At 36.1% G+C, this 27077-nt stretch overlaps 1 protein-coding gene across 1 annotated transcript in view; it reads left to right on the top strand.

The window, feature by feature from the left end:
• NAV3 (neuron navigator 3) overlaps positions 1-27077 on the top strand; it is a gene marked incomplete at its 5' end in the record, with an annotated part of 304732 nt that overhangs the window by 27334 nt on the left and 250321 nt on the right. Inside the window, 2 exons of the mRNA XM_023559140.2 lie at positions 423-495; positions 3695-3878. Of these exons, the coding sequence (XP_023414908.2) occupies positions 423-495; positions 3695-3878 (257 nt within the window). The remainder of the gene's footprint in view (positions 1-422; positions 496-3694; positions 3879-27077) is intronic.

Raw genomic sequence — 27077 nt, 5'->3', positions numbered from 1 at the left:
CCCTTCTCCATCTCATCTGTCTCTTGGTATATTTGCAAATATTACTGGTTGGATCTCAATTATCCCCATCCTAACACTGTAGACTCGCAACAGTCTCACCCTGTATGGATGCTTTCATTGGGGCCTATTTGTAAAGCACAACATCCAGTTTTATGTTAAGTAGGTGGGTTGCTGATTTGTCAGAATGCCCTTCTTTCTCAGGCCTTTATGAATTGTTTGTAAGTGCCCAACTAGACAATGACAGCTTTATATTCGTGCCACAATTAGCCAAAATAATTCTAGTTAAACTCTGGTAAAGATCTCTAGTATGCAATGAATGTAAAGTATTTTTGCTTTTCTTTTCCTTTCTTTCTGGTTTCATTCTAGCTTGTTTATTTAAAAATCATTTTCTAAGTTGTTTTCCACTGCTTTTCATGTTGCAGATTGAAAATGTTGATGTCTGCCTTAGTTTTCTAGCAGCCAGAGGAGTAAATGTTCAAGGTCTATCTGCTGAAGGTAAGAAAAAGCACAGTTGTAGTGAATGGCATCTGTGTTTCACAAAGATTTTTCCTCATGTAAGAAATGTAAAGTTTGGAATATATAGCTCCTTAACATAGTAATGGAAACCGGTGAAGTCTGCAAAATGTAATGAAGATAAATGTAATGATTACTAAGGTATGCTTTAATTATTTATTTTTCCACATAGTTTTCTAGAGTTGTTTTTTACATGAGGGAGTGTATGGGAAGGGGGTATTAACAAACTATTGTCATGCTGTTACTGAAATATAATGTTATTAGAATATTAAGTAGAGGGATAAATGGATGCATAGACAGATAGATGGGTGGATGGATGGATAGATGGATGGATGGGTAGATGGATGGATAGATAAATGCTGGATAATAGATGCACATAAATACAGATAGAGAGAGTATAATTAATGCATAACTTTTATGTTATCAGTAATAACATTTCTATAACATATACCAGTCAAAATATTTCAAAAGTTTAAATAAGTGCTCCTGAGTTATTAAATAATTAGCACTAACAATATTAATAACTGTTATATGTAAAGGAATTAAAATCATTCAAGAATTGAAAGGTCATAACTAGAGTTGAAATATAGCAAAATGGAAAAAGACTGAACTGTCTTCTTTTTTTTTTATGAATCTCTTTTCTTCCATATATGAATGTGACAAAAGTTTGCAAAAGCTTGCTGTTCATAAGATGAACTGTGCCATACTTCAGAAAACTAACTGCTGGTTTTGTTTCCTTTTCTTTCCCTCCATCATCAGTCATTCTATTCATTGTCTTTCCTTATTTCCAGCTGTCTACTTATTTATTGAAGGAGCCCTGGTAGCACAAGTGGTTAAGTGTTCAACTGCTAACTGAATGGTCAGCGGTTCAAACCCACCGGCTGCTCCATAGCAGAGAGATGTGGCAGTCTGCCTCTGTAAAGATTTACAGCCTTGGAAACCCTATGGTGCAGTTCTATGCTGTCCTGTGGAGTTGCTATGAGTCAGAGCGGACTTGATGGCAGTCGGTTTTGTTTTTGGTATTTATTCATCATTCTATATCTTAGCTGTCGGATTCATGAAAGTGTAATAAGTACCTTTTTGGTAATTTAGATTAAGGATACCCAGTACCCAGTGCCGTCGAGTCGATTCCGACTCATAGTGACCATATAGGACAGAGTAGAACTGCCCCATAGAGTTTCCAAGGAGCACCTGGTGGATTGGAACTGCCGACCCTTTGGTTAGCAGCCCTAGCACTTAACCACTACGCCACCAGGGTTTCCATTAAGGGTTTCCATTAAGGATACAGCCTTACCTAACAAATGAAAAACTTGAATTTTAATATATTTTTATGAATATTTCCAAAATTTTCAAGTACTATTAATAAAAACCAATTGACAAAAGTTATGAAATACCAAGTCCTCTGGGACCTGCATCAAAAAGAATTATTCTAATTAGAATATTAATTTTATATTAAAAATCCTCCTGGATACTTTTATATAAATTATACATTTTGGTAATTTAAGTTGGCCAAGTTTTTTACTACAGTTAATTAGCTTAGAAAAGTTTTTTCCCACACATATTAGAAATATTAAATGATTCTAAGTTTTTAAAACTTTGTTGTCATTGGAAAAAAAATTGTGCAGCTTCTAAAATATAAAGGATATTTTGTAGAACTATTTACTTTTCTCAATATTTCTTTTACATTTAAATTTTTAATAATTTAAAATTTTGTTTATATGTTGTAGTGCATAATTAAATTACACATTTCATTACCAAAAAGCTTAGTTCTAAACATAAGTAGTGGTTCTAAGTGGTTAAGGAAAGGCTAGAAATTTGTTTTATGCCACTTTCTTCTCACAAGACATCTCTTACTAATATAAACCTATTTGTTTTTATTTATCCTTAAAAAAAATGTATGTTCAAAAATGACTTTCTAAATTAAACATACATAATAAAAAACCAAGAAATTAAAGAAAAAAAAACCCTCTTTAAACAAGACTGTTCAGCTTTACTTTATTAATATTTTTCTCACTGTATCTTCAGATTGATCATGCCAAGTCTTCTATATTATGGGAACTGTGAGGAATGGGAACTGTGAGGAAGGTCTGGATAAATAATGAACAACTCAGAGGCTCATTTTATATGAGCAATTCCACTGCATAGTTTGGGTGACATGATAAACCATCAGAGAGCAAGCAACCCAAGTAGTTTATTAATGTTCTAAACTCCAAATGGAAACATAAAACCTGGACCTCACAGCCAGATGTATTTTATTGCCAATAGCAAGTTTTATTTAAAATATGATTACAAGTTATATAGACTTATTTCAAGCTTTAATGTTTTCTTTTTTCTAATAAATTTTAAAAATTACAACTGCAGGAGCAAAAAGTAGGCCCATGTTGTAGCCTACTTTCTATATTTAATTTTTTGTTCACTAGAGAAACTTACACAGGAGCCCCATGTGTTAGAACCAAGATTTCTACTTAAATTTATTCAATTCTTTCTCTCCTTCTCTCTCTCGCTAAATACACACACACACACACACACACACATATATGTTGCTGGGTGATTTTGAAGGCATGTTGGCTGCCATAAATCCAGTTGATATTCTGAGTTCCACCACTCTATCAGTATTTATAAATGCAGGCCAACCAACATTTAAGTGGCTTGCTTTCTCCAGTCCCTAGCCACTGCTATGTTGGTAACAGCTGTGTATATTTGTGAGGAGAGCAGATTGCTAAATCAAATGATTAGCACAAGACAGAAAGCCCATCCATTTCTAAGAAGAAGGTAACTCTAGAAAAATTGTAGTTCAGGGATAGCAAAGAGTGTCTCTTTTGAGTAAGCTTTATTTGCCCCCTTTCCCTTCCTTCATTCTCTTCCTTCATTCTAAGTTATGTGGAAATGTAGCAGGTTTCATAAATTCAGGTTTGCTTGAATCTGTGACTGGCACTTCAGTTGTGTTTCTATCTTCATAGATGGAAGTACGCTCTGGATAAGTTTGAACCATCAACCTTTAAGCTAGTAGTCCAGTGCTTAACCTTTTGTGCCACGCAAGGACTCAAAATTTGCTGTACATAAGAGGAATTTCTTCCTCTCTGAAGGAAGCCTAAGGGGATTATATCTAGAACTTCATTTGCAAAAAAAAAAAAAAATCCAATTTATATTGTGCTGTTTTTATATTTTCCATTTTATGCAGAAATAAGAAATGGAAACTTAAAAGCCATTCTAGGACTGTTTTTCAGTTTGTCTCGCTACAAGCAGCAACAACACCATCAACAACAGTATTACCAGTCCTTGGTGGAGCTTCAACAGCGAGTCAGTCACGCTTCCCCTCAGCCAGAAGCCAGTCAGGCCAAAACACAACAAGATATGCAGTCCAGGTAAGGAAGGAAAGCAGTGGATGTCCTTTCAAATGAGTTTGGCTAGATACAACTTATTTTTTCACAAGTTACTGTTTGTGCGTTTGAAAACTTGCATTTTTGTAGTTTTATCAGTGTGCTGGAATTATTTGATGATGCTATAGAATTTAAGACCATTTTCCTTTTGGTTGGACAAGTAGCATCTAACTCCGTTTAGGTGAAATATTTATTATTTATCATTTTATTTAAAGATTACTGTTCTGTATCAAAGTATGTGAAATGACTTCAGTGCCAGTAATTTGGCATGGCTACTTTCTTCTACAAAGTATTTTTGTGTTTAGAATGTGGTCTTAAGTCTTAGTCTTTTGTTGTGTAGTTGGTTAATTACCCAGACCCAGGTGCCACTTAAAATGTGTCAGAAAGTTCAAATCTGTTAAACAGCAGTTTGAGTGTCTGGGAATAGAGTTTCTGATGTGACATTGTGTGTATGTGTGAGTATATACATACATATGTGTTTGTTTGACTTGAGTCCACTGGTGCATGTAGACATAGCCAGGGCTGGAGTTCCCTCATACCATGGCAAATTCTTTCCATTACTCCTTTTTTCCAATTTGGATTTGTATTAGGGTTCAATCAGAAAAGCAGAACCAATAGGAAACCTATAAGAAGAGAATGATGACTAAGAATTAGTTTACCTGATTGCAGGGGCTGGCTAGGAAAGTCCAAAAATCCTAAGGGCAGCCTGTCAGCAAGGCCAGGCTGGCACTCTTGGGCACGAGCTGAAACTACCATGTTGCTGAGGATCCTTACTCAAGGCGACCCCTCTGTGTAGAATAGAACTTTGCTCCAAAGAGTTTTCAAGGCTGTGACCTTTGGAAAGCAGATGACCAGGCCTGTCTTCCAAGGTGCCTCTGGATATGTTTGAACTGCCAATCTTTAGGCTAGTAGTCTAACATTTAACCTTTTGTGCCAGCCAAGAACTCAGAAATTGCTATACACAGGACGAATTTCTTCTTCTCTCAAGGAAGCCTCACTCCTGCTTGTAAAGCCTAACAACTGGTTGAATCAGGCACACTCAGATAATCTAGGATAATCTTTTTTCACTTAGAGTTAACTGATTTTCGACTTCAATTACATCTACAAAATACTTTCTCAACAACATCTAGTTTAGTGTTTGAAAAACTGGGGACTTTGGTTTAGTTAAGTTGACATTAAAAAAAATAAAATCACAGAATGAAATTAAGTTGACTTAAATAACAGTCAAGTTGCTATACTCATTCATTTTTGATGACTAGAGTATCAGGTAGGTAGCTCTCTTGCATAAACAACTGTGATTGTTTTTCTTAAGACTGGAGCATTTCCAAGATGAAAATACTCTTTATCATCTTTAAAAATATATACACATATCAAATGTATGTAAATGTTTAACTTTTTCCACTTTAGAAGCCAGGCTGAAACCTGATAATAGTGTACTTTGAATCTGTTGTTGGCAATGAGCATTGACTCAAAAGTTAAAATAAAAATCCAAAAATACATTCACAAATAGCCCCCTACTTCCTGTCAAATGTTAAGCTCTTCAATAATCCCCTTCTCTTTTATCTGTCAACCAGCCCTCATGTGGATCTTGTCTCCCTCTTAATGCTAAGCAAATATTTCTTTCTCTGTAGAGTGATATAAACTGTATTCACTTTGGCTAATTTTTACCCATTAGTAAATTCTTAAACCATTAAATAAAAAATCATAGTTTAAAAAATATATGTATTATACTATAAAGTACATGGAATGGTGGGTATATTTCTCACCACTCAATAATGCAGATGTATTTTTGCTCTTTATTGGTTTTTTGGGATAGCAAGTGAAGCCAAGCAGAAGTCAAAGTGAAAACAAAACTGTACAGTATAAGTTTCTTGAATTTAGTAAAGAATAGAAAAGGAGAGAAAAAAAGAAACATATCTTTTTGTGGGTAGTTGGTAGAAAGAAATCTAGATTTTGGAAAATGCCAGAAATAATAATTCCTAGAGTTTGGTTTAAGCCATTTGAATGGACAAGAAGCAAGAATGGTAGATGAAAAAACAAAGGAAAAAATGGTTTTGTGCAAAGCATGTCAATTCTGGAAGTGATATGAAATATCATTTATCATTGCTTTACCTCATTCTATTTCTGTATCTGCTAAGTGGAAATTTTTGTCAAGAATTTCTCTATAGTGATGACCCTTTTGAGGGGGATATTATTTCTTTTCTTTTCTTTCTGCTGGGTATACATGACTGTTATGAGTCTGTCAAATATTTTTAAATATATGATCATATTTAATAGCCAAAGTAATTTGCACTATTTTTGGAGAAGCATCTTCTTTTACATTGAAAAGTTGGGGACAGTATTCTTTTCAAAATTTCCTTTGAGACTGAAGTAGACTTTTAGATAATTGCCTTTACTTGTCAAATTAAATAATTTAGTGAATGTTTATGGAACACTTGCTGTACTAAATGCAGTACTCTCTACTGAGGATATAATAGTGACATGGGCCCTGATATGGAGGAACTCAAAGTCTAAAGACTCTAAAGAAATATGTCAGAATTCTGTGAAGTTTGATTAAAAATTTTTATAATCATTATTGTTTTTAATTATAATAGAATCTGTTGTTATGTTCTAAAATACTAAAATTTCAGACATCAGTACTTACTCAGATTTGTATAGATTTGATATACCGAATTAGTCTATTAATTAGAATTTATGTGACCTTACATTTAGCAATTTAAGCATTTTTCCAAAACCGAAAGTGATAATATACATAGAAAATGACTATGGTCTCTATGTATTAGAGCCAAGACAACTAATGCAGAAAAAAAAACCCTAGTGACACATTTATCTTCATTTGCTCAAGTTATGAGTCATAAATCATAGTTTACAAAGCCTTCGTGTTGATTCCAAAGTTATTTTCAAGTAAATGACCTACATGCCTGGCTGTTATATTGTTGTAGATATTTAGCCAGAAAATGTAATTATATTTTTCTCTTTAGAATAATAAATATTTTGAGGGCCAACCACATTGTTTCAGTTTAATGAGGGTGTTTTTATTTTGTTTTGTTTGCTTATCAATGTAACTCTGTATAGGATTCCATAACATTTATTTGATAGTTTGAAGAATTTTAAGATTTGATTTTGCTATTTTAAAAATAATTCTAGATATTTTCCATCAATTTGAACATCTTTCATTTAAAAAGAAATTTTGATCTAAAGGTTAACAGGTTAAATATACTAGATCTCTCAGCTCCCTCTCTACCCTTGTGTGTGTGTATGGGTGTTTTGTATCTATGCAGGCATGTGGGTGGGGGTATCCCATTAAAATGGCACTTAGAGCTCTTGTTATCAAGAGCTGTCCTCTGCAGTCAGACTGCCTGAAGTTGGGTCCATATTCCACCACTTCTAATTGTGTAACATTGGGTAGCTTACTCCACCTCCCTGTGTTTCAGTTCCTGGATTTATTAAAAGGGAATAAAAATGGCACAAATCTCATACAGTTGTTTGGGAGGTTAAATAAATCAGTACATATAAAGCACTTTGAACATACCTAGCACATATCCCTCCTCTGCTCAAAACCTGGCAGTGGTCTCAAATAGCCCAGATATACCCCCACCTTGGAGAACTTGCTTTGGCTATTTTCTCTGCCTGAAGTATTCCTCCCCCAGAGAGCCTCTTGGCTAAATCTCACCTCCTTTAAGTCAACTGCTTAAATGTTACCTTCTCAGTGACTAGCCTTTTAATACTTTATTCTGCCCATATCCACTCTCCATTGCATCTGACTGTCATTGTTGTTGTTAGGTGCCGTTGAGTCAGTTCTGATGCATAGTGACCCTATGTACAACAGAACAAAACAAAGGAAGTGGGAGAACTATCTGTGTGGACATATTGGGGTAGGTTGCTTCAGACTGATGGAAGAACAAGTGCTAAGACCTTGAGTCAGGAGCCTGTCTGGTTTATTTCAAGAGGAGAAAATATTGCAGTTTGGCTGGATCAGGGGAAATGAGGCAGCAGAAGACTAGGATGTAATTAAGAGAAAGAGCAGGGAGACATTATTATAGTCCTGTGACCATTGTAAAGACTTTGACTTTTATTCCAGGAGAGATGGGAAGCTACTATGTGCCATGAGGAAGGATAAGAGCAGGGTATAAATCAAGGGGTCGTTCTGGCTGCTGTGTTGAGAATACATTGTAGTGTGGAAGGGGTGAAAGCAATGAGTCAGAGTAAAAAGTTTGGACAACCATAGTTAAAGTGCAAAAGGAAGTTAAATTCCAAATATATTTTGAAAGCAGCATCAATAGCAGCAGCCTACAGATTTGCAGTTGTATTGATAAACAAAGAGGAGACTCTATTGTTCTTAGTATCAGCTATTGCAAAGCTGAAAATAGAAAAGTATGGGGAAGGAACAGATTCCATAGGGAGAAGGTCAGGTATTTAATTCTCAACAAGCTAATTTTTAAATGTTCCCTAGATATATCTAAGTGGAAATACTGATGCAATTAGAATTACGAGACTGGAGTTTAAGGAAGAGGTGTAGTCTATAAAAAGCTATGAGACTAGATGAAGTCACCAAAAGTCTTATGTATAGATGAAGAAAAGAAAAAGATTGAAGACTGGATCAGGAGCACACAAATATTTAGAGGTTGGGGACATAATAAAAATCCAGTAAAGGAAACTGAAAAGAGGCAACCTATAAAGTGGGAAGAAAACTAGGAGAACTTGGTGTCCTGGAATGCAAGTAAAGAATGTGTTTCAGTGAGGACGGAGAGCTCAATAGTAATAATTTATATGTAGTCCCTACTGTGTTCGAGCCACTATTTTAAGTGCTTTATGCATAAACCTAAAAACCAAACTCAGTCGATTCTGGCTCATAGTGACCCTATAGGATAGAGTGGAACTGTCTCATAGGGTTTCCAAGGCTGTAATCTTTAGGGAGGCAGACTGCCACATCTTTCTTCTGCAGAGCATCTGGTGAGTTTGAACTGCTGGCCTTTTGGTTAGCAGCCAAGCACTTAACCACTATACCACCAGGGCTCCCTCACTTTATGCATAGTCAGACATTAAATTCTCACAATAGTCCTATGACATAGGTACTATCACTAATCTTGCTTTTTAGATAAGGAAACTGAATATGAAAAGGCCAATTAAATTGCAAAGTTTTACAGCTACTAATTTGTGAGTTTAATCCAGATAATTTGGCTTCAGTGTCTGTGCTTCTATTTCCTACACAACCTCAATTACTTTAGATGTTTCAGATAAATTTCAAGTAGAATGAATACTGAGAACTGATCCATGGATTTGGACTATAGCACTTGATGAGAGCTATTTCAGTGAAGTAGTGGCCATGATGGAGCCCTGGTGGGCAGTGGTTAAGAGCTCTGCTGCTAACCAAAAGGTCAGCAGTTCGAATCTACCAGATGCTCCTTGGAAACCCTATGGGAAAGCCTTACTTTGTCCTGTAGGGTTGCTATCAAGTCAGAATCGACTAGACACCAATGGGGTTTTCTTTTTTCTTTTTGGTTTGGCATCTATAATAATTTACTGGACTCTGTTCACTAGAGAAAGGGAGGGAGGAAGTGGAAATAGTAAATATATTTTAATATATTAGACTGATTCCTCATTTAAATTAAAAAAAAAAAAACCTGTTGCTGTCGAGTCAATTTCAACTCATAGCGACCTTATAGGATGGAGTAGAACTGTTCCATAGGGTTTCCAAGGAGCAGCTAGTGAATTTGAACTGCCAGCCTTTTAGCTAGCAGCTGAGCTTTTAACCACTGTGCCACCAAGGCTCCAATTCCCAATTTAGAAAATTGAAATTAAGACTTGTGCTTTTTGTGTTAATATGCCTAGATAGTAAAAATGGTGAGTCAGTGTTCTGTGATTTGGCCATATAACTACCAAATCTTAAAAAAAAAAAAAAAAATGTGAGATGGCTATCAACAAAGAATTGTGACTCAGGATAACTAATTTGTGATTCATTTCTTTAAAACTTTTCCGCAGGATGTCTTGTTTACACGTTATGAATATGTTGTCCCCCAAGCAGTAGCACTTGTTTTTAACTACAACTGTTTGATTTTGAGTATTTATAGGTTACTTTCTTTTCAAACAGAACACTGATAATATAGATTTGGTCGTTATACTTGCTATTTTTTACTCTATGAAATTACTATTTATTAAACAGTTTTTCACTACAGACCATACCTCAAATCTTTAATATATTTATTTGTAATGGAAAATGGAACTGTTATGAGAACTACAGTAACCATGTCAGTGTGACAATTGAATTATTTTCCTGTTGTCAGGACTACATGGAAAACCAAATTACAATTGGGATGAATGGGTAAGCATGGAATTGGACCTAGGAGACTTGCCTACACACTTCTACAACTGAGATAATCTTGCCAATGAAACTCTAACTAGTGGTCAGGGATCCCTCTTCCTGATAAAGTACACTGTCAACATTTGCCTTTAGCGTTGTTTCCCTTTTCTATCCATCCACTTCTAACCAACCCACAATGCCTCCTCCTTTCTTGATTGGCCTTTCAATTTAATACACTGTATAAACAAAACCAGCCTTCATCCCCTGCAAGGCTGTGGGTCAGACTCGGAACAAAATATCACCATCAAAGTTTGTTTGAGAGCCCAGCCACCTCACAGTAATATGAGACTGGTTGTACTGATGATTACAATTGATTTGCAGTAAATTGGGAGTAGCCCAATTATAAAAATTCAATAAAATAGATTTTTTCATAGATCTTCAAATACTTCATAGACATTTATTTATATAATTATTCTGTAGATACAGTAAAGGTAGTTTTCATGAACATATGTACTAAGAAATAGTTTGTAAACATATTCTGTTACAAAGCTTTAAGTCTCTAAGAATTAGTAAATAATCTAGATTTTCCTCTAATCTGGGTGGTCTTTACCAAAGTTAGTTGAATTGCTTAGTTTAACAAAATAGACTTATCTAACCAGTATTCAAGGTCCAATCTTTTTAAGGTGGTCGAATTAAAATTAACAAAAGCCATCTCACCCTGACATTACTGGCACTAATCAAAAACAGAAAATAACAAATAACAGAGGTTGCGGGGAGATTGGAACTCTTATGCACTGCTGGTGGGAATGTAAAACGGTACAACCACTATGGAAAACAATACAGCACCTTCTTAAAAAGTTAGAAATACCACATGATCCATTTATCGCACTCCTACGCATATATCCTAGAGAATAAGAGCCGTCACATGAATAGATATGCACACCCATGTTCATTGCAGCATTATTCACAATAGCAAAAAGATGGAAACGACCTAAGTGCCCATCAGCAGAATAATGGATAAACAAATTATAGTACATACATACACTCAATGTCATACTACTCAAAGATAAAGAACCATGATGAACCTGCAAAACAGCTCATAACAGATTAATCTGGAGGGTATTATGTTGAGTGAAGTAAGTCAATCACAAATGGACAAATATTGTATGAGACCACTATTACAAAAACCCAAGAAAAGGTTTAAACACAGAATAAAACAACCTTTGATGGCTATGAGGGAGAAGGGAAATCACCAATTAGAAATAAACAAGTGTTAACTTTGGTGAAGGGAAAGACAACACACAATACAGGGGAAGTCAGCACAACTTGATCAAGGAAAAGCCATAGAAACTTCATGGACACATCCAAATGCCTTGAGGGACCGAGTTACTGGGGCTTCGTATTGGGAACCACGGTTTCGGGGGACATCTAGGTCAACTGGTATAACATAGTTCATAAAGAAAATGTTCTATATCCTGCTTTGGTAAATAGTGTCTGGAGTCTTAAAAGCTTGTGAGCAGCCACCTAAAATATATCTATTGGTCCCATCTCATCCAGAGCAAAGGAGAATGAAGAAAACCAAAGACGCAAGGAAAATATTAGCCCAATTAGACTAATGAACCACATGAACCAGAGCTTCCATCAGCCTGAGCCCAGAAGAACTAGATGGTGCCAGCTACCACCACTAACACTCTGACAGGGAACACAATAGAGGGTCCAGGATGGAACAAGAGGAAAAATGCAGAATAAAATTCAAATTCACAGGAAACACCATACTTACTGGTCTGACAAAGACAGGAGGAACCCCAAGACTATGGCCACTGAACACCCTACCCTGCTAACTCAGAACTGAAGCCACTCCAATGTCCACCTTTCAGCCAAAGATTAGACAGGCCTATAAAACTAAGAAACATATGCCTCCCATGTGCTATGTTTTAACATAGCACATGGGAGGCATATGTTTCTTAGTTCAATCAAGTATATGAGAGCAAATGGGCAAGACCTGCTCAAAAGCAAAGATGAGAAGGCAAGAAGGGACAGGAAAACTGTACAAATGGCCACGAAGAACCTGGGGTGGAAAGGGGGAGAATGCTGACACCTTGTGGGGATTGCAACCAATGTCACAAAACAACTTGTGTATACATTTTTGAATGAGAAACTTTGTGTTGTACACTTTCACCTAAAACACCATAGAAATTAAATTAACAAAAATAGTACTGGAGCTTTGGATGTGTTGCAAAGTAATTTTACTCCAAACTAAATACCGTACATGGAAAAAAATCTATGGAGCAGCATAGTGTTTTGAGCTATATAGATGTAAAAGCACTGTGGAAACTCTAATTTGCGATAACACTGTGAGAGAAATATGATCCTGGTTTCCTGAGTTCTCCCTTATCTTGATGTTCTATGTGCCTAAAAGAGCAGGAGACTTTGATACTCAAATATCTTAGGTATCTCCCTCTTTAGTTACTGTTTTGAGATCTCACAAAAGCAGACCATGAAGTGGGCCTTATTAACTGTAGAAATTTAAGATAAGACGGAGGTCATAATGTATTTTCATACCATGTTTCACTAATGGGATAAGTTATCATGGTAAACTGTCTCAAAGGCTATTGAGATGATATTTCAGCCACCCAGCTACTAAAAAGAAACACATGTGGATGAAAGTTAAGGTTCTGACTCATTTATGGATTAGGCAATACAGTTTTCAGTGAACTCTCAGCAAAATATAAGTAGAGAGACAAAGCATTTTTATTTTGTACTCTCTTGTGAGTTCGGTTGTTTTGAGAAGCCTCAAATATTTTTAATGAAGATACATGATTTTGAGGTACAAGAGATATATTTGCAGAAGTGGCCAAACATCTATGTTTTCCTTAAACTTGTCAGTTATTGTTTTATAGCATTTCACAAGGATCTTGAAGAAGGGAAAATCTTTAATCTCAAGGAGATTTTTGGCTTAAGGAGCTCTTTAAATCTTTATTCTGAAAATATGGTTTTATTTCTACCCCGAGCAATCATAGAATTCTCTCTCTCTCATAAAAGCAATATATTTCAATCTATCTTAGTCTTAAAAACCCTTAGTAGATGTGCTTTAGTGTCTTCGATGTTTGTTGTATTGTCAAAAAAATTCTTAGTTTCAGACTTTTTTGATATATTTAACTACAATATATCTTGGCTAATTTATTTCCAATTTTTTTCCCAAGCCATTTTCAATTTGAAAGGAAATACCTCCCATCTTTTGAACATAATAGCATTTTATAAAAGAGAAGTAAAATTGGGAGATAAAAATTTCTCCCAAGAAATATTTTACTTCATGTTCTTAGATTTGTCTCTTGGGTTCCTTGGGAATGTTGTTATTGTTAGACGCCCTTAAGTCCATTCCAACCCATAGTGACCCTGTGTACAACAGAACGAAATACTTGCCTAGTCCTGTGCCATCCTTAAAATCTTTGTTATGCTTAAGACCATTGTTTTAGCCACAGTGTCAAACTACCTCATTGAAGGTCTTCCTCTTTTTCATTGACCTACTTTACCAAGCATGATGTCCTTCTCCAGGGACTGGTACCTCCTGATAACATGCCCAAAGTATGTGAGACGTAGTTTTATCATCTGTGCTTCTAAGAAGCATTCTGGTCACACTTCTTCCAAGACAGATTTGTTCATTCTTTTGGCAGTCCATGGTATATTCAATATTCTTCTCCAACACCACAATTCAAAATTGTCAGTTCTTATTTCATCTTCCTTATTCGTTGTCTAGCTTTTGCATGCATATGAAGCAATTGAAAATACCATGGCCTGGGCCAGGTGCACCTTAGTCTTCATGGTGACATCTTTGCTTTTCAACACTTTAAAGAAGTCTTTTGCAACAGATTTGCTTGATGCAATGTGTCTTGATTTCTTAACTGCTGCTTCCATGGGCATTGATGTGGATCCAAGTCAAATGAAATTCTTGACAACTTAAACCTTTTCTCCTTTGGAATAGTGCCATTAAAAGGACAAATGTGATGGTATGGCTAATTATGTTTTTCTTCTTCTTTGAGAAGAGTACTAAATATTTCCCCCACATGTCTGTCAGTTTGTCTTACTGTGGGGGCTTAATATCACACGCAAGCAAAATTTTGCTGAAGATCATTCAAAAACGGCTGCAGCAGTATGTCGACAGATAACTGCCAGAAATTCAGGCCAGTTTCAGAAGAGGACGTGGAACCAGAGATATCATTGCTGATGTCAGATGGATCCTGGCTGAAAGCAGAGAATACCAGAAGGATGTTTACCTGTGTTTTATTGACTACGCAAAGGCATTCAACTGTGTGGATCATAACAAACTATGGATACCATTGCGAAGAATGGGAATTCCAGAACACTTAAATGTGCTCGTAAGGAACCTTTACATAGATCAAGAGGCTGTTGTTCAGACAGAACAAGGGGATACTGATTGGTTTAAAGTCAGGAAAGGTGTGCGCCAGGGTTGTGTCCTTTCACCATACCTATTCAGTCTGTATGCTGAGCAACTAATACAAGAAGCTGGACTATATGAAGAAGAACGGAGCATCAAGATTGGAGGAAGACTCATTAACAGCCTGTGTTATGCAGATGACACAACCTTGCTTGCTGAAAGTGAAGAGGACTTGAAGCACTTACTGAGGAAGATCAATGACCACAGCTTTTGATATGGATTACACCGCAACATAAAGAAAACAAAAATCCTCATGACTGGACTGATAGGCAACATCATGATAAACAGAGAAAAGATTGAGGTTGTCAAGGACTTCGTTTTACTTGGATCCACAATCAACACCCAAGGAAGCAACAGTCAAGAAATCAAAAGACGCATTGCATTGGGAAAATCAGCTGCAAGAGATCTCTTTGAAGTGTTAAAAAGCAAAGACTTCACCTTGAAGACTAAGGTGTGCCTGACCCAAGCCATGGTATTTTTAATTGCATCATATGCATGTGAAAGCTGGACAATGAATAAGGAAGACTGAAGAAGAATTGATGCCTTTGAATTGTGGTGTTGGTGAAGAATATTGACTATGCCATGGACTGCCAGAGGAATGAATAAATATGTTTTGGAAGAAGTATAACCAGAATGCTCCTTAGAAGCAAGGATGGCGAGACTGTGTCTTACATACTTTGGACATGTTGTCAGTAGGGATCAGTCTCTGGAGAAGGACATCATGCTTGGCAGAGTACAGGGTCAGTGGGAAAGAGAAAGACCCCCAACAAGGTGGATTGACAGAGTAGCTTCAACAATGGGCTCAAGCATAACAATGATTGTAAGGATGGCGCAGGACCAGGCAGTGTTTCATTCTGTTGTGCATAGGGTCGCTATGAGTCGGAATTGACTCGATGGCACCTAACAACAACAACTAAATATTTGACTGGTGCTATATAGGAATTTTTTTTTTTCTTATGATGAGTTTGTATGTCTCCAAAACTGGAAGTAATTAGACAAGAGAGGAAATGATGATGATTATAAAATAATTTTCTATAAAATCTCTTAATGTAGATGAAAAAAAATTGCTGTCTAGTTGACTCCAATTCATGGCAACGCCACGTGTATCACAGTACACCTGTGCTCTATAAGGTTTTCAATGGCTGATTTTTCAGGAGTAGTTTGTCAGCTTTTCTTCCAAGTTAACTTTGGTTGGATTCACACCTCTAACCTTTTGATTAGCAGCCAAGTGTGCTAACCATTTTAGTTATAAAAACATACATAATGTGAAATGTGAAAAACCTACATAGTCTGAAACCTACATGATATGAAAAACTACACTGTACCTTGCTCCAATAAACATAGTTTATTCAACTACTTTTTATTAAGTACTTCCACTTTAAAAATTATTGTTTTATCCCTGATGTTTATGTTCCAATGATCCAATCTCTGTCCAGTTTGGCATAGTAAATGAACATCATGTAGAGTAATGAAAGATGGTATTATTGCTAGTGATCCTTTATATATTACATTTGAAACCAGAGTTCTTTTTCATTGGTTATTTGAAAGTTCAAATGTGACCTTTCAACAGATAAAGATTCAGCCCCCACTGTGTGCAAAGAGGAGCCCTGGTAGTGCAGTGGTTAAGAAATTGGCTACTAACCAAAAGGTCAGCAGTTTAAATCCACCAGCTGCTCCTTGGGAACCCTGGAGTAGTTCTACTCTGTCCCGTAGGGTCACTATGAGTCGGAATTGACTCAGTAGCAATGGGTTTGTGTTTTTTGAATGTGCCAAGAGTTATGCTAGATGTTTGGTTGAGATATAAACAAACAAAACCACACCTTTTATCTTCAAATTGCCATAGTTGAAGAACAAGCCATTAATTAGATAGTTCAATAAGGTACGTTTACTGATCTAACAAAAGACAAGCTGCTCAGTGACCACAGTTAGTAAGGACAGATCACATATGAAGGCAATAAAGAAGGAAAAGCAATTTCACATTCAGGAAACAGCAAATATTTGGTTGATGAGAAAACTTAAACAGAAATATGTTCTGAGTATCTACTGCTGTTTAAAAGCCACCCCCAAATATAGTGTTGCAAAACAATAACCATTTCACTATACTAGTGGATTTTTGCAAGCCAGAGCATTAGACAGGGCAGAACAGAGATGGCTTCTCTCTGCTTCACTATGCCTGAGGTCTTCACTGGAAAGTATGGCATTACTGGGGTAGTTGGAACATCTATGGCTAAAAATTCACTTCCAAGATGGCTTCTTCACTTATATATGCCTGGTGCTGGAGCAGTGCCTAGACATGACCTCTCCAGCATGGTGGTCTCCAGGATGCTGTACTTCTTACATGATGATTCAGTGTTTCAGAAAACAAGTGGAAGCTCATGACCTCGTCTAGTTATGTGGCACCATATCCACTGAACCCTATTGGTTGAAGCTATCATAAGTCTACCCAGGTTCAAAGGAGGTAGTGAAGGACAAACACTCTACTTCTCAATAGAAAGAGTGTCAAATAATTTATTACAGCTATGTGTTATGGACTCAAACATACCAACGATAATGATGGCTTAGGATTGTGCAACATTTAGTTCTCCTACATATAAGGTCACCAGGAGTCAGACCTGACTTGATGACAACTAACAATAATACATGTGTTTAAATTGCCATGGGGTATGATAAGAGATAAGGCTACAGAAGTAGGCAGAGGACAATTTATGGAGCACTGAATGCTTTGCTTAGGAGTTCAGACTAATTTCCTGGATGTAAAGAAAAATTGCTTTAGGGACTTTTTAGCTAGGGAAAAATGATGTTATTTGCAATTTAGGAAGATGACCCTGGTTGACAGGGTAGAGGAAGATGTGTTGTGGGGAGGGGAGTGGTGAATGATGCTGTAGACGTAGTGGCAAGAGAGTGGGCCCTTTAATGAGGGTCTAATTAAAGAAAATGTTTGAGTTAAAATTGATCAGATTTGGTGACAGATTGGAGGTACAGTTGAAAAAAAGAAATTGCATAGCTATTCTGGTTGTCTAATTGGATGGTGGTGCACTCTAATAATAAAAAAATGATTATACAATATTGGATTCAGATGAGAGGAAAGAGATGGAGGGAAAAATGTTTAGCATTGCCCTTCCTGGGTTTGAAATTTCAATGGGAATTCTAGATAGTGGGAAACCCTGGTGGCGTAGTGGTTAAGAACTATGCTGCTAACCAAAGGGTTAGCAGTTCGAATCCACCAGGCACGCCTTGGAAACCCTATGAGGCAGTTCTACTCTGTCCTGTAGGGTTGCTATGAGTTGGGATGGACTCATAGAAATGGGTTTGGTTTTTGTTTTCTACGTAGTGGTGTTTAGCACGTGGACCTGGAGCACATGAGAGAGGTTAGGGCTGAAGATACAGACCTGGAATCATTAGGTTAGTAGTGTTTTATTGGTTGAAACAATAGAAATGGAGGAGATTACTTACAAAAAGAAGGAGCCCTGGTGGTGCCATGGTTAAAATTGCTCGACTGATAACTGAAAAGTCAGCATTTCAAACCTACCAACTGCTCATGGGAGAAAAGACCTGGCAGTCTAGCCTCATAAAGACTATAGTCTAGGAAACCCTATGAGGCAGTTCTGCTCTGTCCTATAGGGTCTCTATGAGTCAGAATCACACAACAAAAACAACTCAGGAAAAGAGTATAAAGCTAGAATTTTTTTTGCTTTTGTTTTTAAAGGAGGGCCAAGAGTAAAACTCTGGGGAATATAAGCATTTAGAGTAATGTAACAATGAACAAACAAGGAGAATGTTCTTTTTGTTTGTTTGTTTTGTAATATACTCAGAATTATGGCAGATTTTTTAACTATCTTCTTAAAGGCAAATTGTTTTGATATTGAATGATGCCTCATCTTATAAAACATTTTATCCTTGTCTTTCGAATTATTTATGAAATTTAGAATGCAAATATAACACAAAATTCTGGTTTAAATATTAAAATAAATTTACTACTGTAAAACCTGCAATAACTGGAACCCGTGTAAGGTGGAAACCTGTCAGAAAAGGAAAACTCCATTAAAGCGAACAATAGAAAAGTGTTAAGACTGCACTCTTTCAAAGGTGGAAAACTTGTGAGACCCAGAAAAACAAGGCAGTCCCATCGAATACCAGCTCTCACAGGTTTCACTATATATCTTGTAAACACATCAAAACCACATTTTGATCTAATCACTGTGTCACAAAACAAAACAATCTTTAAATCATGTATTTGAGACACTTTGTGGATTAGGTACAGGGTTTAAAGGTGTAGGTTCTTGAAGGCCTACCCTGTGCATGTTGTTTCAAAAATAGTGATTCTTGAAATTCCTGTGGGAATGGTTTTTGGTGATTCTTTATGGAGTTAGGACCTACAGGGGTTTATATTTTTGAGTTCAGGAAACAAGATGGATAAATAGTACCAAAGGTGATTTGAGGGAGAATAAGACTTGATTTTATTTGCTTCCAGGAAATCATGGTTCCAAAGTGATTATAAACTTACAGATTGAAAGGCTCAAATAAAGACTGAAAGCTTATCCACTCTACTGAGAGGTACATGCTTGTGGGCTTTAGAATAAGAATATAGTACCATCAAAAATGATAGATGAGAACCAAAGGATTGTGGTGTTGGAAAGACTACCAAGCACAGGGGGGTGGGGTAATTGTAGTGATGGAGAAATATAGGCTGTTATATTGTACTGGATTTACCAGAATATTTGGACTTAGTGTATCCAAAAAAACAAACATGAAAAAAAGCAGTTGCCGTCCAGTAGACGTCAAGTGCCCTGGAGTCAGTTCCGACTCATAGCCACCTTATAGGGCAGAGTAGAACTGCCCCATAGAATTTCCAAGGAGCGGCTGATGGATTCAAACTACGATCTTTTGGTGAAGAGCCCTAGCTCTTAACCGCCGTTAAAAAAAAAAAAAAAAACCAATGCTGCATCTAAAACCAAAAACACCAAACCCGCTGCCTTCCAGTCGATTCCAATTCATAGGGACCCTATAGGACGAGTAGAACTACCCCAAGGAGTTTCCAAGGAGCGCCTGGAGGATTCAAACTGCCAGCCTCTTGGTTAGCAGTCATAACACTTAACCACTATGCCACCAGGGTTTCCTACTGTATCTAATGACTCTCAAATGTACATAGGAATTCTATAGCATTTTCTTTTTAACTGTTACAGTGCTTATTTGTGCCAGACATTCTTCTAAGCGCTTCACAGTTGAATGCTTATAGAAAACCTTGAGGTGGGTAGTTTTTTCCCTCAATTAACAGACAAGAGGTAGGCACAGAGAGCAGCTGAGTAGGATTCAGGAAGGACAGCCTGGCACTAGATTCTGTACTATTAACCCCTATACTGTCTCATTACTACTGGCATTCCTACTTCATAATTCACAGAAAGCAAATATTTTAGTTTGGTTTTTTTGCATGTCTGCCTAATATTTTTGTGTTCCTCCTTCCAAGTTTGAAGTGAGTTCAGATTAAATATTAGCCATAAAAAAACCCAGTGCCTTCTTATAGTTTTTTTTATTAAGTATATTTGCTGTGATATACATGACTTTAGGGGTTATACTCCTTATAGTAAAACAGCAGTCTCTTCATGCTTAAACTTATTTTTTGCAAATTAAAACTTTTAGCAATTTGCTAATATATATAAGGTGCTCACTCAGTCTTTATAATGATTGATTAATTAGTTGCATAAATTAATACATGCTTATTGGGATAAGAGCAACATGGAACAAAATTGAGCTTTCCAGTATTAATGTTTAACTTGCCACTTAAGAAACCTTAGGAGTTTAGGAGGCGGGGCCGAGGGAATAGCCAGATGCTTCCGGCAATCCCTCTTACAACAAAGACCTGAAAAATCAAGTGAAGTGATTATATTCATGACAAGCTAGGAGCCCTGAACATCAAAGGCAAAGTCAAAAAACAGACTGAGTGGCAGGCGGAGAAAGAAACCTGAGGAATGTGAAGTTGATTTTTTATTCATTCATTAAATTCACCATCTATAATTATTTCTGTACTTTATAATAGAATCTTTAGAACAAGAATATACAGTGTTCTTTATCTCTACTATGAAGGTGAGGATTCCATCCCCTCAGTAGTTTCTATTACTTTTTACACCTCTTGAATATTGGACTCCTTGAATGTTGGAGACTTGAATTTTTTCTGTTCATACACTACACTGTTATCCTCAACCTCCCCTTCCTATGGTCTGCTTCTTAGGAAGTTATACTGTGCAACTGAAGCCACAGGCCCAGGAGCTATCCTAGATCCCTTTATTTCCTTCAGGTCCTATGCCCATCGTTATAACTTCTCTCATTAATCCTTTACTCCTCTTTCTGTGGCTCTGCCTTTATCAGGCCCTCATCAAATCTTGCCTATAGTATAACAGTGATTTCCTGCTGTTTCATTCTTGCTAAATCTCCCAACCTCCTTCCTATCTCAATTCCTCCTTCATCTACATAAGAGAAGGATCTGTTTAATCTAAAAAGTTATTATTTATTCTATAATTAAAAGCTTTTAGTTGGTCCCCATTATAGTCAGAATAAAGGCTAAATTCCTTAGCAAGTTGATATGCTTTCCTGATTCTTATCTGGTAAAAGAGTAGGAGTTCAACAAATATTTGTAGAATGAATGAATAGGAAATTTTTTTTCTTAATGTTTGCAATTATCATTGTAATTGAATGCAAGTTGAGATGAATCAGTTATTAAGTATCTCAACTGAGGTTTTTATAGAAGAAACTTGGTTGTAGCCAAAGGAGATAAAGGTTGATGTACTGTGTGAGGTTCAGATATTATGTTTTGATGATTTTTAATGGTGCACATATGCTTTATGTCTGGGGGCTAATTTGATTTTTGAGGTTGATCTCTAAGAAGTAAAATCACATATTGTTTATTTTTGACTAAAAGTTGACTGCTAGAATATTTACAACATAAGCAGAAGATTATATAAAAATCCTGTATGGAACCAGTCAAATCTCCTTAACAATGTTTTGATGAGGGCATAAAGAAGAAATGCAAATAAGTTTTAACTATCTTGATAATTTCTTTTGATTAACAAAAGCTACCTGAACCTTAGCTGAGGATTTTGAGACTATCACAGGGCTTGGCAGAAAAAAAAAGTTCTATGATTGATTAGTGATGTCTGCCATGAGTATAGCAATGGCAGATTATAGCATGCATGCCATGTTTGTTAGCCCTGACTGAAATTTTCTTAAACTTTAAAAGAGTGTTTACTTGGAAGAGTGTGAAGAGTGCTGCTTGCACTAAAAGTACCCTAGCCTTTAAAATTATTATAATAATTTATTCCAGGTTTTTAGGTAAAGTGACCAGTTGAATGAAATTCACGTGTATATCTGTGAATGCTGATGAGGATCTATTGAAAGTAGGTTTATTTGAGACTGACAGAGATGATACTTTGTAAGCAGCATAAAAGTATTATCATAATGTCTTAGAAATCTTCACAAATACATAGGGTAATGAATTAATAACAAAAGGAACATTAAAATATTAAAATTTAGGATCAGTTTGCAAAAAGAAAATATCATATAACAGTGCACAGAGTATGAAGTCTAACAGACCTACCATATTTTAACACAAATAACACATGCCTTCTACATTTGTTTGCCAATCGTGCCATCCCCCTGCAAGGTATTTTTGTAAGCATATTATGCTAACTTTTTTACAGCAACAGGTAAAAAAATTGGCATAGCGGCACTTATGAAATTACCTCATCGGGGGAGAGCACTGATGGAAAGCCAACATAGAAGGTGTGTTATTTGTGTAAAAATGTGGTAGATTGGAATGTCAGTATTATTATTTATAAGATGTTTAACTTGTACAACTGAGTTAATGTTTAAAAGCTTCAGTTTCATATTTGTCAGTAAGGGTATAGTATCATCTTTGTAGGACTGTGATGAGGAATAAATAAGAAAATGAATGTTGTACTTTTATGTCACTTGTCAAAAGTCATATACAATGTCACTTAACAAGGACACACTGAGACCAGTCTCTTTCTGTTACCTCCATTAATATACTTCTGATAATTCTATTCTTGAAACAATTTCATTTGTTTTAAATGTGGAGATATTACATGCTATAGTCTGACAGTCCTATCCAGTGACTATTGATCAGTCATCATTTAATTTTTGAGCATATACCAACCCCATGCTAGGGACTGATAATGCAAAAATGAATTTGAAATAATCTCTGAGGAGGACAGCACAATCTGTTCTAGATGAAGAAATTTCACCTGATCAATTGCCCTATTAACGTAGTAATTAGAGAAGAAAAAAGAGCTGTGGACAAATGGATGACAAAACAATTAACTCTAGAGACTTGAGAAATGTTTAAACTCAGATGTGACTTGGGATCATGATTTTGAAGTAGAAGTAAGATTTCATATGGAGAAGGGAAGAAATGATGATTCACACAGAGGAAACCTAATGAGAAAGTCATGGATCCATAGAAGAGGTCACAGACAAGAGGCAGGGGTTGGTGGCAGCAGAGAAAATGGGTGGAGAGGCGTAGAGGAGATGAAACTGTAAATTAGGTTGAGAAAATACAGGAAGAGCTCTATAAACCAAATCACAGGGCTTGGAGTTTATCTTGCTGACAATGGGGAGTCAATAGCAATTTCAAAGAAAGAGATTCACATCCATTTTATGGGAAAAAGTTAAGTATGTTGGAGAAAAATGATTTGATTTGCCTGGAAAAAATAAGGGACTGATAAATATGGAAACTAGAGGAAAGGTGTTACTAGAGTTCATGAAAAGATGACAAGGAGGTACAAAAAAAAAAAAAAAAAAAAGGAGAGGTAAAATATCAAGACACCTCCCAGATTTCCATATTGAACATTGGGGAAAAGCGTTGGTGACATTATGTCTAACTACCAAAGTTAGAAAGGCTGGTTTGTAAAGAAAGATGAGTTAGGTTTTAAACATTTTTGAATATCTAAGAGAAATGTAGGTGAGATGTCTAGGTGGAATATCTAGGAGATATCAAAAAGGATATTTAGAAAAAAAGCTTTAGCCTAAAAAAGTTTAGAATTGAGATTAGAGTTTGAAATATAGATTTTCTAGAAAAGGAATGGAAGAGTGAACTAGCTGATATCTAGATTTATGATTTTGAAAATATTTGTGGTTATAGCACACAACTTTGGAGGTAGGGGCAGTGAATATTCCCATATTTTAGAAGTAGGACTAGTAGCTAGAGCAGTAGCAACTGTGTCAGAAATGCTAAGCAAGAGATGAAGATTTCCAGAAGGAGACTGTCAGTATCTAAAGTGGCAGCATGACTGAAGATTTGGACTCACAAGAGGCATGGCTTGAAGTGTTTCAATCATGCTATTGGGCTTTGGAAACCACATTAGTGGATATTCTGTAGAGCCTAGCTACTCTAATTTTGGTAGCCAAGAAATCACCTGAGGATTCTATTAATATGTAGATTCTGATTCTATTGGTCTCAAAGGGAATCTGGGAATTTTTGTATTTCTAAGAAGTCTCAGGTGATGCCAATGTTACTTAACTGTGGGCTACACTTTTCAAAATGAGAGTTTAGTGATTGGTCAAACTGGATAATTGCAATTCAGGACCTGTCTGCTTAAAAAGCTTTTCTTCTTTATAATAAATGGGTATTATGTTTTTACATGAGAATTTACACTGAAACTGGGATAGAAAGTTCTGGCAGTTTGGTTCCTGCTGTGTATGGAACACCAGATGAATTCCATCCTTATTTATTTATTTGTTTGTTAGCTTTTCTGCATGTTTATTTCTTTTAATTATTGACTGTATTTAGCTATTCTCCTCTTCCATTCCATGTTGGAGGGTCACAGAAAGGAAGCATTGTCTTGATATTCCATTTTACAGAAAGATGACCAGGTACTTCCTTTAGTAGAACTTACACTGAGTATCAAAATATTTACATCTTTTGTGCTTTTGTTCCTAACATTTTTTTTTTTGCCTACCTGTAAACTAGAAAAAGTCATATTTGACATTTCAGAAAAAAAGCATAATCTTCAATCCAAATGTCTGAAATTCCTTAGTTTACTGATTTTTTACTCTGTTTTTGTTGCCTCAGAGACCCCACTTACCTCAGAGCTGTGTCTACATCTCCCATGTGTCAGTTACACTAATAAACTAGTCTGTCTGTAAACCTGAAACTTGGGAAATAATGTTAGCAAGTACTGTTAAAAAAAACACTTTTTTATTGCCTGGGGAGGCAGCAAGGATAAAAATGTAAAGAAAAATAAAGGTCATTAGGAAGAGAAAAATATTGAGTCACCAATCAAATAAAGTTATGAGTGGGATATGGAGAGATTGATTGTATGAGCATTTGAAAAAAAATTTTTAAATCGGAAAGGGAGAGGAATATTAAGACTGAGAGCTTGATGTTTCTGTCCACTCCAGATTACTAGGGATTTTAAGGCTGAAGTAATAGCTTGATTTTCATTACAAATGTTCAACTAAGCCTTTCTTACTGTCTTCCTGTCTTCTTTTCAAATAAGGAAATAGAAATAGGGAGTGATAACAGCTCTAAGTGACATTACCAAGGACATGAAAGCAAAATTATAATTAGGAACCAAAGTTAACAAATTTCTAATTAAATCACACACACACACATTGCCTTGAGTTTTATAAAATACTATAGAAATACTGGATATTATGCCAACTTGATACATTATCTACTGGTCTTCAAATGGAAGTAACAGAGTCAAAAAATAGTTTTTCCAAGGCATCTATGCTTCTTGGTCTGTAAACATCTGTGAGTGGTAGAGATTTACATAGTCTAAGGCCAGTGTGTTTTGACTAGCAACTATTAGAGATGAAAATTGGTACAAAATGGTCTGAAAGTAGCTGGAGATTATGAAAAAAAATTTTTTTTAAAGTGAGAATAGGTGAGACCCATGGGTTGACTTTTGAAATGTTTTCTTTATTACCTATACTGGAAAATAAACTATTTCATGGAATTGTGATGCTGCCCCATCAATAAATCTACTATGTTGATGTTGGGTACCATTGAAGCGATTCTGACTCATAGCAACCCCATGTGACAGAGTAGAACTGCCCCATACAGTTTTGTTGGCTGCAGTCTTTATGGAAGCAGATCATCAGGTATTTATCTTACAGAGCCTCTGGGTAGCTTCAAACTGCCAAGCTTTTGGTTAGCAGCCAAGTGCTTAACCATTGCACCAACAGGGTTCCTTAAACCTACTATAAGGAATATTAAATCTTGTAACAATACTAAGCATTTGTGGCAATTATACCATCTTTCCTTCATCAGAGTAATTACTTCCTAGAGGTTAAAAGTAATAATAGATAAAAATAGTTTTCATTCTTCCTTTTTTTATGATACTAAATTCCATACGAAGATTACAGAGAATCCTTTATGCATGTCATAATCAAAATCAGTTTATTATAAAAAGCAAATTAAACTTTATGTGATTATAAAATGCAGGCACTGGAAGATAAGTTAGAGATCATCTGATTGAACAGCTTTGTTTTATAAGTTAAAGTATGTGCATATTCCAAATTCAAACATAGTCACATGAAGAACACAGGTTTTTTTGTTTTTTTTAACATGATTTTTTTATTCAAGGATTTGTCTTCAGTTTCACTGATCCTGTTTTCCATTGTTTCAAATTTGCCCCTAAAACCTTCTATTACACTGTCCATTTCTGAAATCTTGCTGTTTATCTTTTGGGTTTCTAATTGCTGTCTTCATATGATTTCTAGTTTTTTACTTATTTTGACATTTCATTCCTGTATTATTTTCCTGAATTCTTCCATTGCTTTGTCTGTGTTTTCCCATATTTTTCTATATGTCCCATGATTTTGTCTATTTTTTCTTTATTTTTGTCTGTGTTTTTCTTCATCTTTTTCCTGATTTATTGGAGAACCCTGAGTATTAGCATTTTGAATTCCCATCAGGTAGTTTCAGTGCCTTTTCTTCTACCGGAAGGCTGCCTGATATTTTATTTTGTTTGCTTTCTGGAACTCCTGTCCTGTGGGGTTTTTTTGTTGTTGTTGTTGTTGTTGTTTTAATGTTTTAGTATTTCTGCTATCTCCAGTATATTCAGAAATTATTTTCTTCATTTATTGATTATATATTGCTTTTACATTGTTTGGATATTTGTTTTGTTCTGCTTTTTTGTTTTATTCAGTTATGTCTAGGCAGGTGGGCTGGGCATGTTTTGTTGCTTACTCATTTGTGGGCCTGATACTTCTCACCACCTTGTCCAGGCGGACAGGGCTGGTCGCTTAGCTATGGTGCAACAGGACAGGTCCAGTGGGGTGGGGTGGGGTTGGGTTATTTGTAGCAAAAATTGGAGCCAATAGGGCGAGGCTGGGAGGCAGTGTAGGGTGGGGTCCGGGGATTCGTGCAGGTGCTGTTTAGGGGTGCAATCCTCAGCACACAGTGCAGTTA

The sequence above is a fragment of the Loxodonta africana genome, chromosome 4, assembly GCF_030014295.1.
Source record: "Loxodonta africana isolate mLoxAfr1 chromosome 4, mLoxAfr1.hap2, whole genome shotgun sequence".
Lineage (NCBI taxonomy): Eukaryota > Metazoa > Chordata > Mammalia > Proboscidea > Elephantidae > Loxodonta > Loxodonta africana.
Note: the sequence above shows the minus strand (reverse complement) of the source record. Positions and strands in the feature narration are given on the sequence as shown.